Source organism: Heloderma suspectum, chromosome 5 (assembly GCF_057233095.1).
Source record: "Heloderma suspectum isolate Gila_16-S chromosome 5, 16-S_ref, whole genome shotgun sequence".
NCBI classification, from domain to species: domain Eukaryota; kingdom Metazoa; phylum Chordata; class Lepidosauria; order Squamata; family Helodermatidae; genus Heloderma; species Heloderma suspectum.
In genome coordinates this window covers 197097963-197113086 of record NC_139462.1, presented here as the reverse complement: position 1 = coordinate 197113086, position 15124 = coordinate 197097963, and the positions used below count along the sequence as shown (strand labels likewise).

Below are 15124 nucleotides of genomic sequence, written 5' to 3'. Positions count from 1 at the left end.
CCTTCCACTAATAGGATTGTTGTGGCCTGTACCACCTGGAATTCATGCCCAGAGACAGATGCTGAAAATCTGTGTGAGATTGTGTTCCAGTCTTTTCAGGATATGGTCAAATTAATGACCACAGCCCAGCTGTAGAACAGATACTGAAATTATTGTGCCTTTATTCCACTGTGCATTATCATATACACAGAACACTTGAGGAATGAAAATAGTGGCCAAGAAGAATGTTTTACTTGGACAAGACACTTATAGTTTACCATAAATGCTAAACAGAAACAATACAAAACCTTTTTAAATGAGATGTACTGCAATAACAATGCAATTTTCCTTGAAATTTGCAACAGCAATGCAACATATGACAAACACTCAGTAGAAACTATGCAATCTTAAATGAAGCCTCAGCAATGCAAGCATGATTGAATTAGTGGAGTTTAGAAAACAGTTTAGGCTATTTGTTTTTGTATAACCTTCCTAGTGATAGAGGGGACAAGATGATTATATTCAAATGACACTAGTTTATATTGGTGGTGTACATACTGTGTACCTTAGAGCAGCCATTGCAGGGATAATGGATCATGCTTCCTTTCTAAATGGGATGATTATCATGGCTTTTAGCACTTCTAGCTTCTAAAGTAATCAAGAAAGGTATTGGAATACCTGGAATTACTTCTTTTTGTACTTTGTAGCTGCTGTCCTCTTCTTATTTTATACAATGCAAATTTTGTAATTCAAAGGCTCTAAACAAGAAACTTTTGACTGTAAAAGGAGAAAATGTGATGACTTGAGAAACCTGTTCTAGTTTTTTTTTAATTTCCTAAACAAAGAGCAGAAAATGAAACTTTAATTGAAAGTTTACAATATATAATATGGAGGTTAGAAACTATATATGCTACTGCTGCTTCACATGTGTAGCTCAACAAGATCCTCAGGACTGCAGACTTCCTTGGCATGTTAAAGGGAGGGCTTTGTTTGATCAAACAATATCATTTCTTCTCTTTGAAATAAAGCCACCTTAAAGACCAGCAAGTGTTGACTTGATTAATCTGTATGAACTTGCATTCATCCATTCCAGGAGTGGGAGGATGCTGTGGAGCCCACTTGTACCTTCCCCCTAACCCATATGGTGCTTTATTTTCTATAAAACATTTATACCTGACTTTTCCACAGAAAACTGCCCAAGGCAGGTAACAAGCAATAAAAAATTATATAAAAATAACACAAAAGCAGTAAACTGATAAAAACTCAATTTAGAGTCAAAGGTGTCTGTACAAAATTAACTGAAAGTCAATTTACTTTGCTCCTAGAGTTTTGGACATCACCTTATACCGGAAAAAAAAGTTAAGCTCCTTCCTAAATTCACATACTGGCTCAGTTCAGTTATAATAGAAAGCCATGGTTTCCTGTTATAAAAACAAGTTTGCATGAGCTTCAAACATGTGTGCTTCCCATCCCTCTCCTCCTCCTCCTCCTTCTCCTCCTCTGCCTGTTGAGGGGAGGAAATTGAAAGCCTCCACTTTAGAATTAACCACCGTTCCCTTCCACCTCTGAACTTGAGGAATTGCAGCTTGTTCTAACCGTGGTTAATAACAAACCAGGATATTTATCATTATTTATATCCCTTCTTTAAGGATAGAAATTCTTCCAACAAGCAAGATCAAAATACATGTGGTATAGTGATTTTACAAAGTAAAAAAATCTAAGTCATCTGGACTTCCCCAGAGGGCAATTGATGTCAGTTAGCCCGGGAGATGGGGGGGGGGGGTGAAGGGACAGTCCAGCTGGAGCAGGGTCTGAAGTCTCCTTTTGCCTGACTAGAAGAAGAAAAAGACAACTGAACAAATGCATAGGGTTCTCACTGTGTTTTGAGGAAACTCTTTAACAATGGAACTGTTTCATGCTTCTTAATTAAAAACTGGAAACTGGGACACGTTTTCTGCTGCAGCTCACCTAAGCGGTGTGTCAGTTGGCCCTGTGAGGGGAGAGGAGGTGGCACTCCAGCTGGAGCAGACTGAGGTCTTTTTTTTGCCTGTCTCCCTTACTTTCCTGTTCCTATCCACAAGGCAGTTATTGTTAAACCACGGTTTGATGACTTTTTGAACAAACCACAGTTCCATGAATTCAGATGTACCAGCGAACTGTGGTTCAGAAGTGGAAGTTTTCAGTCTCTGTGCATGCAGGAGAGGGGAGGGAAACAGGGTGAGCCTCTGGCTTGTTCTTATAATGGCAAACCATAGGGAAAGCCCTAGGAGCATAATCTTAAATGTCTAAGTGTTTGCCTTTTAGTATACACTAGTATTTGACTGTATATCCCTTCTTATATATATTTTATCCATTTTATATTAACATATATAGCACAGCCCATTACAAAGTGTACATTTTTTTTACCTGGCTATCTTTTCCATGCCAACATATGCATTTACAAACTATAATGACCTTTACTAATCATTGTGGGCTTTTCCTGTTGTAAGCTTGCATTTACTGAATGTTTGGTTTGATGCACAAGTATATCCAAATTTTACTCCCAACAGCTGAAGTGAATTCACTTCCTAGGACTGTATAGACCAGCCTTCCGCAACCTGATCCCATCCACAATTCCCATCATCCCTAGCCAACACAGTACTAGGTTGGGAAAGGCTGACCAGACAAGTAATGAGTCTGTATTTGTGCAGGATCATGGGTAGAATGAGGTTTGGTGCAATCTACTAAAGTCGTATCCTTCAGTCTTTTAAGGTGTGGACCCACTTTTTCAAGCCAAACATGCATGCATGCATGCATATATATATGTGTGTGTGCGTGTGTGTGTGTGTGTGTGAGAGAGAGAGAGAGAGAATGGTAGAAGTATCCTGTTCTGGGTTTCTACTTGCTAGATGAAAACCAATGCCCTAAACTATGCAAACACTGTTCACTTCAGCTTGGTTTCCAATACAGCCCCACATAAGCTCCTGAAATAAACTGAGGTTGTGTTATAATAGGTGTTGAGTGTGCGTGAGAATATGTAGAAACTAGCCAGATATATCAACTTCTAGTATAAAAATCTAAATTGGGTGGGAAACAGTTAAAATACGGAGAGTAAGAGATCAGTTAATTGTATTTCAATCATGTACTATCGTTGTCTTACTGCTGAACTCTGCTTGGATTATTTTAAACAGGAAAATGCCACCTGAAACCTAAATCTTCCATCCAAGCATAAATAAAGCTTTGGCTATTGGGTGGTATAGAAAATAAATAGGTTTATAAAAAGACTTGACATTTGGAATGTATTGATTTTATTTATAATATTAATACTAATATTAGTATTAATACTACTATTTCAGTTGAAAATAAACCTTCCAGTGTGGCTTATAGTAGAATGCACTTTGTACAACAGGTTTAAGAAATGCAGATATACATTTTTTCTAGGCAATTAATACTGCTTTGCTTCTTCCTTTTTTAACTTAACAACAATAGCAAAGGATAGCTAGCAACATCCTGTCTAGGCCCTCATCCCAAACACTTCCTTTAGAGGAACAAAAAGTTATTGCTTTAGAATTTAAATTCAGTGGAAATGATCAATATCTCGGTTCCCCATTTGACAGGCACTGACAAGCAAAATGTTTTGAAATCTTTTCTCACTGGGAATCCAGAAATAATAGCTTTTTAAAGTGCTTATGTCTTTAGGCTTCTGGGACACAAAGGGGTCACCTTGACCCAACACTTCTAGTTTGTGGTGTGTTTTTTAAAACAAAGTCTTTGGAGTGATCATGCAAGTGTAACTTTCAAAAGTACACTGTCTGTATCTCAGACAGATGAGAACAATGATAGGCAAGAGCCCAATCGTTATCTTGAGCTATTCTCCACAAGTTTCATTTTGGGAATTCTTACTAGAATTCAACCCAACACTCGTGTCAGTTTATTATATTTTAATCTTGGAGTGGTATAAATAGTACCTTCTTAAAATTGCTAGAGTTGAATTATGTTTTAGAGATGGCAATGTTGATTTTGTAATTTATGCATGGGCTGATCCTGCCTGAACATTGACTAGAGAGTAATAGATTCCTTTTCTAGCCAGTAGTTGCTGATGTGTTCCTTGTTCTATAACATTCCCATTCTGAATCACTGCTATACTGTCGGCATTCTGTACTGTAGATAAGCGATGAGCTATTATGATGCAGGTGCGGCCTTGTCTGGCTTTATCCAGAGCCTCCTGGACAACCTATTGGAAAACAGAAGATTATTTTCAATAAATGAAAAACGTTTGCTTAATCCCAAGAAAACCCCTTCTATTTCTCACAGTATTAAAAACAAACGACTCTCAGCGCAAGATATGAGAATCCTGATAATTCTTCTGTTGCTAACAAGGCTATCCCTCTGGAACTTACTATAAAAGAATGCACCACCATGTGAATTTAATTGAAATAACTCTGTGGGACTGGATACAGTGGCCAGATGTTCAGCAAAAGCAAGTTACAGCACAATCCTATGCAGGTTTTCTCAGAAGTCCCAATATTTTCGATGGAACGTAATTCTAGTGAGTCTTGCAGCCTAGCACTCAAGTTGTCACACAAGTTACCAGTACTGCCAGCACATAATTTGATCAAGTAGTAAGAACACTAATTAAGAGACTGACCCAATTCGGACATCATGGCAGTGTTCCCTTCTGGTTTAACCTAGGAATTGTAGGGATGAGTGGAGCATGTGAGCTATGTGTTCATGGTTTTCACTTATAATTAGCAATCAAGGAACACCTTGTTCCTAGGTGGTTTCATGATGTGTGAACCCAGAAACATCAGGTTGTTTATGCGTTAACCCAGAGTTAACCCAACAGTTGTCCATGGTTTGTTAATTGAAAGTGGATGCCATGAGCGGGTTGTGCACTCCGCTCATCCCTGCAATTCCTGGGTTAAAGATGGAAGGAAGTAAAGATGGTAGGCAGATAAAGCCCATTGCTTCACTTTGAAGTGCTCCCGGTTGCCAAAAAGTGGGGCAGGGGGAGGAAGGAAGGGACCTCCCCCCCAAGCTTCCTGGTAAGAGGAATATGTTTGTGTGTGGAGGGGGGGGGAGGAATGACCTGATGGGGTGGAGAAGAAGCAGGAAGGGTGAGGCAGGAGGCACTATGGGTGTCCTGACAGCCGGGAGGCTAGAACTGACCTAACCAGGAGTGAGTGAGTGAGTGAGTGGGTGGGTGGGCGGGCGGGCGGGCGGCGGGCGGAGGAAGCAGGAAACAGGGTTTGGCATAGAGCTGGGGAGACCTGGCAGAGAGGAGAAGGAAATGGGGAGACCAGGGGAATCTAGAGAGTGATGGGAGAGATTGAGGAGGCCTAGCGACCTGACGTGGGGTGAGAAGCGGGAAGATGGGAGCTGGGATAGGAGGAGGAAGCAAGTAGGGCCAGCCCTGCCATTAGGCAGACAGGCAGTCACCTCAGACAGATGATCTGGTGCATCATGAAAGGGTAGCAAAATGTTAATAATTTATTTTTATTGTATTTTTACTGCCAGGAGGGGGAAAAGGAAGTTGTGGGATTTTCTCCCTCAGGTACCAAACTAATTTGGTGTTGGTGTACAATGCACCTTGACCTGTGGAGGGAGAAACCATTTGCTGTTCTTCCTTCCTCAGGCAGCAAAAGGTCTTGGGCCAGCTCTGGAACTAGGGAGGGGCTGGACTGTGTGGCAGGGTTGGGATGGGCAGTGGAAGATTGGGGTGGGCGGAGAAAGCACAGTAAGGCTCACTGAGTTTTGGTTGTGTTCTTATGTCTGTAGTGTGGGGTGTGTGGATTCTTTCTGGATGGAGTGTGGTTTGAGTTCGGGGTGGGTGGGAGAGAAGGATGGGCTCAAAGGAGTGTTTGATATTGCCAGAAAGGGGAGTGCCTATGTGTGAGAGAAAGGACACACATTGGACATTGCTAGGAATAAATGTGTCTATTGGCACTAACAGGTTGGAGACCACTGCTGTAATGTGAAGCCATAGTGATTGGGGCTTATGCCTTCAATACACTCAGCCAATATAAATGCAAGCAGTTACCTTTTCACTTGCAGTATCAAGTGCAGAGGTTGCTTCATCCAGTAGAAGAATTCTTGGCTGGCGGACAAGAGCACGAGCAATAGCAATGCGTTGTTTTTGGCCCCCAGAGAGCTGAGTCCCTTTATCACCTACAGCAGTGTTGTATTTCTATGGGAAATAAATATTAGTTTAGAATGTACAGCTAGTTATATATCTTAATCCTATTAGATATATACCAGCTACACAATAAGACTTCCATTTCTTTGTGTTAATAATTTTCTGAAGTCTGCATATATCTGGTAAAATAACTGATCTTGTGGTCTTCTGATCAGCTACTGCACTGTTCAGGGAAAGGTGTAATGGAAACTACTCAGCTGCTAAGAGTCAGTTAACTGCACTGTGCCAGCTTACTTGTAAAACAGAGGAAGATCACATATCTCCTGCTGGCTTAAAACACCATGTCGAATGAAATGGGCCTAAGGTGAACAGTGGCTACACCTCTCTCTCCCCTGCTCCCTGAATTTATAATCAATTTTAATAACCAGCCAATTACATTTGCATGCATTTGTCTATGGGTAAAAACTATTTTTGAAGTATGGAGTATAGTTTCTTTGTTTTTAGCTAGATCATGCACACACGTGTCATAGCAGACATTATCCTAGAAATGGCATTTCATCTTCTTTGAGAAAGAAAGGATAATGCCTTTTTTAAGATGATGGTTGCTCTCTGCAATTTTTAGAAATACTTGTATTTCAAATAAAATAATAAATTTAAATAATAAGTTTTGATTTAAAAATCTGAAAGCAGTTAATGGGGAGACCTTTTTAGTTAATTAAAACAAGCTAATCAGTTACTCTATCAGACTAATTGATTAAACACTGCAGCCCTAATTAAAGCTCATGAAGTTGCCTTCTATTGAGTCAGACAATTGGTCCACCTAGCCCGGTAATGTGTACTCTGACTGGCAAAGTCTCAGCCGGTGGATTCAACCTGAAATTTTTGGCATGTGCTCTGCCACCAGGGAAGGATTGGACCAGGAAGTGAATATAATAAGAAACTGGACCATTCCACAGAAACTGCTAAATTCCTGCATGCCACCGTGTATACAGGCCAATGGCTTTACACAGAATGCTGAACACACATGGAGCTGACAGCCATTTCTTTGATTATATGGCTGCTGGAAAAAAGTCAACAGAGCACTTCCAGCTCATCAGGTGGGTGTGAGCACAGTTTACAAAAACCTTCCTGCAAGCAGTCTCATACCTTTGTATATCCAATTGCATGCAGGAATGTAGTAGTGTGAACTGACACCCCCCACCCCCACGAAGGTTCTTCCAACATTATGAAACAGAATAAAGTGCTGTGAAAATCACTGTAGTGAGTGTAGTAATTAGAACAATTTGTACTTAAGAAATTATGCAACTTAGTCATTAGCATTATAAAGATACTTCTTGCAATCTTATTTAAGTTTCCCTGTGTGTTTAATTAGTTCAGTGCTATTACAACATACAATCCATTATCCTTTACAATGCCATTTTGTTTCATTTTCACATCAAGCATAACTCCTTATTCCTAAACACAACTGGAAGCAAGACATTGATTTTAATACAGTTTGTTCCCAAGAAAATGCGCCAAAATACATTCTTTAACGAGACTTACATCTGGTAAAGATTCAATGAAGGAGTGTATGTTGGCTGCTTTTGCTACCTTCACAATCTCATCAAACGGCACCTCTCTGCTATTATCACCATAGGCAATGTTCTCAGCAATACTGAAGTCAAACAGGACTGGTTCTTGAGAGACAATCCCAATCTGGGATCGCAACCACTGGATATTTAACTGCTTTGCGTTTTGGCCATCCAGTAGCTGGAACAGAAGAATAGTTAAAAATTCCTGAGGCAGGGAAACAAGGATTTCTGAAAAACAATACCGTATCAACATGTCTTTGATGTATAGTGGGCAGTAATCAGGCCTTCAAGGTATTCTCTAACATTTCAAATACTCCTCATTACAAATAGTTCAGTGAAAAAGACAAGAAGTAATACAAAAACTCGTTAAATGCGGCAATGTAATAGGAAAGTGCAAATCTACACATGTTTATTCAGAAGTAAGTCCCATTCAGTTCAATAGGATTTGCTGCCAGGTGAGCATGCATAGGATTGCAGCCTAAGAGAATATGTTATGAACCAGGAAGTCTCTGGTTCAAATCACACCTCTTCACTGAACTCACAAGGCAACCTTAAGCAAACTATTCTGTCTTAGATTCAAATTACATGTGACATGCAAGTTCCGCAGTTGGAACTCTGCACTTCTTTTTGTATTACAAGGGGGAGCTGTTGGGTGAGGGGGACATTGAGGAGCCACCACAGTGGGGAAAAGGTGTCTAAGCCTCCCCCCCCCCCCAATCACAGGTTCAATCCCAATCAGGCTGCTGTGGCTGCTTTTTGTAAAGACATCCAAAGTTGCAATCCTAGGAGGAAAAAGGATGGGGAGAATATATATACGCTAAAAAACTAAATGTCCCATTTTGCAATTGACAGTAAAAAGGTGTATCCCAGGCAAAGCCAACATCGAGGGTAGGCATGGTCAGGCATCTGCCAAGGCCCACACCCAGCAGAGGCCCATGGACAAGAGGCCCCTAGGGCTGCTGCTCCTCTTCACCATGGCAACCTGCTTGTTCGCCTACCCAGACAACAGCAACGAGGAAGAGGAGGAACAGTAGACGCCGCTGCCTCCCTTCTCACTGGCTCTCTCTGCCTCTCAAGCATGCAAGTGGTAGCCATGATGACAAGGAGCAAGAGCAGCTGGTGACAATGGTGGTGAGAAGGTGGACTCACTGAGGGAGGGGGCCCATTGAGGTTGTCTTGCCTAAGGGCCCTCCGAAACCTGGAGCTGGCCCTGGTCCCTGGCATGATGAGCACTATGTGGCATTGATCTTGTAAAATGAAACAACCCAACCAATTTACCACTTCTCCACTGAGGGGGTCATAGAATCTTTCCAGCAACTGGACCAGTGTGCTCTTTCCACAGCCGCTGCTTCCCACAAGAGCCAGCGTCCATCCTTTCTCGACAGCGATACTCAATCCTTGGAGCACTGTGACATCTGGCCGGGTCGGATAGTTGAAGGCCACTTTGTTAAATGCTATATTGCCACTAAACCTCTCCTGGAATGAAAGGAATATCCAATGGTTTCAGAAAAACGGCTGAGTGAAATGCCATTCAAAGCAGGGGGCGGGGGCGGGGGCGGCACTGATGTTAACTCTGAGAAGGTATTTGCAATTTTCCTTTTCTGAAATTAGAAGATACAGCTCTATCTCTGCATTTTTTAATAACTTCCAGGATTTTAAGAACTAGAAATCTGTGCCTCTTAAAAGGCACTTGAGGCCAAGGGCTGGTCCCCTGCATGAAGACTTTTTCTCTCAGCTGATTTCCACCCTTTTATTAAGGGTGCTTCCAGACTGCAGGTCTCTGCTTGTGTGGTAAAGCAAGGGTGGGTAGAAGGTAGATCTACTGGTAGGTCCTCTGGGTGATTTTCTCCCAGATGTTCAATAAAATGACTCCCCCATCTGAACCCTGAATTATACTGCTGAAATTAAGGAAGTTTGGGGCAACCAGGAGTGGATTTTTGTGTGGAAGGACTATGAACTCCATTCAGTTCTGGTACTCAAAACAAATTCCTGGGCTCAGAAATCTCATTCTAAGCACCAGGCTCAGGTTGAGCCTGAGGGTCTTGCAGGTTCTAGTAAAAAACAAAGTGGACACTGCAAGCCTGAAGCCTTCTCACCCCTGTGTCAATGCAGGAGGCGGTAGACAAATGAGGTACCTAGAAGAGGCTTCTACCTTTATTTTTGCCCAATTAAAGCTCAGCCCCTTGCTGTGCAGATTGCACACACCATGACCGAGGGGATAGTCAAGGAATCAATGTGGTATGAAGTCACAGGCTTATGTGGATTGCTTGGACTGAGTGTGTATTGAATACACATCTGTCTCCCTTCAAAATGGCCATGAGGAATTGTAGATGCATCTTAGCTGGACTATAAACAAAGGTTGAGTGTGTGCACGTGCGCGTGCGCATGCACACACACACACACACGCAGGTAGGGACTATAATCTGAGCATGTGAAAGTCTGAGAGGGAGGCGGAGAATGTGTTAGGCTCCATCAGTTGGAACGAAGTGGCACCAATTCAAAAATCCTGGCTTAGTGGAACTAGCAATAATTAGCTCTTAAACCCGTAGCAAAATCAAGGGCTGAAACTTTTTATAAAGCAGGAAATAATGTCCAGGGATCAACTTACGGGCTTCAGTCCTTCATCACTATAATTATCTATTACAGGTTCTCTTTCAAACAGCATGAACATATGAGCTGCAGATATCTTGGCTTTGGCATAGTCTGGTGTAAATGAAGATGTCTGTCCTAGTGCCATGGCACCGAAAACAACACAGGAAAATACCCTGGAAGTGCAAACCAAAAAAAACTTATATAGGATATGTTACTAAGAAGCTTAGCCATGATGGCTTTTACATGCATATTTTGTTAGCGTCAGCCTAACACCTTGTCTAAGGGGCAAAGAAGATATTATTTTAAAGAAGTAGCTAGCAGCTATGTATTTTTCTTTTTTACTCTAGAGTAAGCCCAGGAGGTCCCAATCTGGATCAGGACCCTAGTGGGAGATAGGGGAGCTTTAACCCTTCCCCCCTCCTGCTGTGGTACTGGTCCAGATCAGGGGGCCCATGTTTGCAATTTGTATTGCCAAATAGTGATCCATTCAAGCAAATAGATCTCTATTACGCAATATAAATTGCAGATGGTGTGTGTGTGTGTGTGTGTGTGTGTGTCTGTCTCTTGATATTGCTCAAAATCTGTCCGTTCTGCCTCTCATGTGGCCCATCCTGTGCCACTGAAATTCAAGTTGTCCCTGTTACACTTAAGCCTCCAAAAGACCTGCCTCACCATATCTCTTAGCACTCTCCCTGTTCCTTATTTGGCAAACCATCCCTCCGCTGCCTCCATCTTTTCTCTTTCTATGGCTGCTTCCAGATGAGGCTTTTATTGTCCAGTCATCCTGCCTCAGTCCTAGAATTTTACGGGGGGTCCAGACGTTGCTGTCTTCCGTTTGTAACGCCCCCATGTTTTCCCACCGTTTCTTCCATCTTCATTTTTACCACAGAAATTCCATTAAGGAGGGAAAAATGAGCTCACTGCACAACATGTTTTGACTGGTGGTGCTGGGAGCCCTCTACCTCGAAGCATCCTCTCACGCTGTTAGGAGCCAGTCCGGTGCTAGGGGTTGGCACACTAACCAATCATTTTCTTTCTGTTAGCATTTGTGGTAAAATAACACATGTACATTTCTGAACTGAATCTTTGTCAGTGTTCTTGAGTTAAATGCTCCCACTTTAGTCTAGCATCTTGTACAACAGTGTAGTGGTAACATCTGAAGTGCGGGCGCTCATCATGACAGAACCCACAGCCACGCCCCTGAGGAGAGTCCAAAAATGCAGGCAGCTGGATTGATCTATATCAACATCCCATAGGGCTTTTCTATATGAGGCTGTTATCCCACACCTATACTGGGCCTTCTGCTTCTGGATTCTTTCTGGGATTAAGATTAGCTCCTTTACATGTGCTTTTTTTCCAGGGTGTTTGTTTCTCTGCCTTTCTACCTGTTTCTTTAAACAGCCATTAGATGGCACTGTGGTATAGCGGAATTGCATGATTACATCCTATAAATGTAACGCTATTCAGACAAATACTGCACTTTCCTCCATCAAAAAACCCCTGTGAGAATGGCTGCAAAGCACGGGAGAGGCCCTGGAGGAGGATGTCATGTAAAGGACTGACAAACTACCATGAGTGAGCAATCAGAAGCATGCAATAAAAGCCTCATGTAGAAAGGCTCTAGTTCTAGCAGTTTTCATCTCCATCAAGAGCAAGTCTTTTGCCCATTCAAGACCAGGCCACCCCAAAATACTTTACACTACAACAGGGATAGTTCACAACTATATATTATTGTTGGAAACATCCCCCCCCCCCCACATCTATTGTGAGGACTGCAGCTAAGCTCAGAGGGAACGGGGAAGCTTGGGGGTCGGGGGGTCATCATCCCTGCTAGTCAAGAAGTCCTGGTGCGTCGACCCATCAAGGCCTGGCTCCACTACACCACTGGCCATGTATAATCTACCACGTGTGGATCACATGTACACAAAAGACCCTGTTTCTAACATTTTGTGTTTTCAGGTACATGTCATAGATGTAAGTTTGTATGAACAAAGACACGGAGAGCAGTTCTGGTAACAGACGTTAGAAACAGGAGATCTGGCTTTTATGTATCATGTTACGACTGTCAATGCATGAATTTGGGTCTCCATACAACTACTTTCAGCTTTCATTTTTACTTGTTGTAGAATGGAAGTGAGAAATATTTGTGTAATGGCAATATGTTTAAAAGAACATCCGTACTGGCCTGAATTTTTTAAAAGTAGAAATACTTACAAGAAAACAGACTTAAAATCCATGTATTCATTCTCCACAAGGTAGGCACCAAATCGAAAACAACCCGCATACGTAAAGTACATCATTGCTTGGGAAACGCCAAAAGTCAGTCCGTGAATGTGTGCTTTCCTCACAGAATTTCTGTAACAATGACGAAGGGTGGGGGTTGTGCATGGATGTACACACAAATATTGTCTCAATTTAAAAAATGTGGAAACTCTGAGCTGCCGTAGCCACTTGGGCTTCCAGAGACAGAGATGGATCTGTTCTTTCAAAGGAAATACAACCCCATCCAGAAGAAGCAATGAGCCCATCTCCTGAACTTGGGAATCACTCACCCACAGGGCCTCCATCTTGCCAAGATTCAGCTTCAGTTTATTGGCCCTCATCCAGCCCATCACTGAGTCCAGACACTGATCCATATCTTGAATGGCCTCACCTGATTCAGGTGTCAGGGAGATAGAACTGTATGTCATCAGTAGACTGATGGCACTTCACTCCAAATCCCCTAATGGCTCCCAGTGGCTTCATATAGATGTTGAACAACACTGGGGACAAAATGGTACCCTGCAGAACCCCATAGCACAATTACCAAGGAGGTGAGGAATAGTCACCTGATCTTACTCTCTGAAACCAACCTCCTAGGTAGGCCTGGAACCACTGTAGCACAGTGCCTCCAATGCCCAATTCCTGGAGTTGGTCCAGGAGGCTACCATGATCAATGGGATTGAAAGCTGAGATACTTTGAGATACTGAGCAGAGTTAACAGGGTTGCACTCCCACTGCCCCTCTCTTGATAAAGGTCATCCATCAGAGTGACCATGGCGAATTCAACTAGGCCAGAACCCAAATAAAAATAGGTCTAGTTGGTATTGTCCAAGAGGGCCAACAGTTGAGTATTGAACTGAAAAATTATTAATAGAACATTATAGTATTTTTATGGTTAAATCATTTCCCATCTTGTTTAGTTTGTGATATTATAGTATTTATTTTGGTAAGTTATTGTTAGCTGTTTGGGGCTTATAATTTTGCTTATAATTTGCTTATAATTATAATTATTTATAATCAATTGCTTATATAAGATTGCTTATAATTTTGAAAGGGTTTGTCTAAGTTGGCTAATTGCTGGAGGTATAACACAGCTAATGCTTTTTTTAACCATATGTTTTGCCTCTTTTGGGGAGGAGGTTACTATATAGATAAACCTTGTATTGGAACAGACTTTAATATTTACTGATGCATTTGTTGTTCAGTCGTTAAGTCGTGTCAGACCCTTCGTGACCCTATGGACCATAGCATGCCAGGCCTTCCTGTCCTTTGCTCTCTCCTGGAGTGTGCTCAAGTTCATATTCATTGTATCGGTGATGCTATCTAGCCATCTCATCCTCTGCCGTCCCCTTCTCCTTTTGCCTTCAATCTTTCCCAGCATCAGGGTCTTTTCCAGTGACTTTTTGCATTAGGTGGCCAAAATATTTGAGCTTCAGTTTCAGTATCTGTCCTTCCAATGAACAGTCAGGGTTGATTTCCTTTAGGATGGACTGATTTGACCTCCTTGCAGTCCAGGGGACTCGTAAGAGTCTTCTCCAGCACCACAGTTTGAAAGCATCAATTATTCGGTGCTCAGCCTTATTATCTATCTGCTTCCTGGAAGTTAACACAAGGTTAACTATCTCAAGGAGCGCCTCCAGCAACACCAGACAGGCCACTTAACAAGATCAGCCTCGGATGGCCTTCTCTTTGTCCCATCAGCCAGGACAGCTAAGCTGGTGAGGACGAGGGAGAGCGCCTTCTCTGTGGTGGCCCCCACTCTGAGGAACTCCCTCCCTAGGGAACTCCGCCGTGCACCCTCTTTAATGAGCTTCCGCCGTGCACTGAAAACTTGGGTACTCAGGCAAGCATTTGGGGTGGCTTAGGGTATTTTTAAATAACGTTTTAATGTATAATTTTACTGTTTTAAATTGTATTGTTGTACATCGCCCAGAGTGGCCGGGTGACCAGCCAGATGGGTGATTAAGAAATTTAATTAATAAATAAATAGGTCAGCGCAAATGCATTCTCTGTGCCCTTTGGACAAAAGACTGATATTACAGTATTGGAAGGATAACTGCTCACCTCCTACAATGAAATGGATTGAGGACCCAACAACACTTTCAACATTTGAACAGGTGGCATATAGGTGCTACTTGTGAATGGATACTTATATGGATATTTGACCTGCTTTTGTTGAAGTTTATGTATAATTCTTAGAAAGCCATATTTTCATATATACACACACACATATTTTTCATATGCATCCATTGAAACTGATATATTCAAATTTACCTAGCTACAATTTTCCTTTCCTTTTGTTTTGTTGACATTTTACAATAAAAAAATAATTAAATGTTTTTTGTTTCGCAAGAAAGGGTGTAGGATGTAAAACATTTGATTCTCCGTTATGTTGCTTTTCAAGAGCTTTTCTTCATGGCGATGTTAATCTGTTGTATCTACTTTTGGGATCATTGCAAAATTGAGACCCAAGCTCTACACAAAGAGCTTTTCTGCTACACAACCTCTCGGTTTTGCTATTCTATAGTGGAATAATGAAGTTTCAGAAGTAGGAAAATACCCTTTCTTTCGCTTTCAGAAATAATACATTTTCCCCACACTAAAA

General features: G+C 41.9%; 2 protein-coding genes across 4 annotated transcripts in view; one reads left to right on the top strand and one right to left on the bottom strand.

The window, feature by feature from the left end:
* Positions 1 to 1022, top strand: part of CROT (carnitine O-octanoyltransferase) — a 31492-nt gene extending 30470 nt beyond the window's left edge. For all 3 annotated transcript variants that reach the window (XM_084858967.1, XM_084858965.1, XM_084858966.1), the window contains one exon: positions 15 to 1022. In XM_084858967.1, the coding sequence (XP_084715093.1) occupies positions 15 to 135 (121 nt within the window). In that variant the 3' untranslated portion in view covers positions 136 to 1022. The remainder of the gene's footprint in view (positions 1 to 14) is intronic.
* Positions 1023 to 3250: 2228 nt separating this feature from the next.
* The window catches only part of ABCB1 (ATP binding cassette subfamily B member 1), a 69765-nt gene continuing 57891 nt past the window's right edge, over positions 3251 to 15124 (bottom strand). The window contains exons 23-28 of the mRNA XM_084858963.1: positions 12472 to 12612; positions 10274 to 10430; positions 8944 to 9141; positions 7637 to 7843; positions 5999 to 6145; positions 3251 to 4192 (exon numbers count right to left, since the gene is read on the bottom strand). Of these exons, the coding sequence (XP_084715089.1) occupies positions 3986 to 4192; positions 5999 to 6145; positions 7637 to 7843; positions 8944 to 9141; positions 10274 to 10430; positions 12472 to 12612 (1057 nt within the window). The 3' untranslated portion in view covers positions 3251 to 3985. The remainder of the gene's footprint in view (positions 4193 to 5998; positions 6146 to 7636; positions 7844 to 8943; positions 9142 to 10273; positions 10431 to 12471; positions 12613 to 15124) is intronic.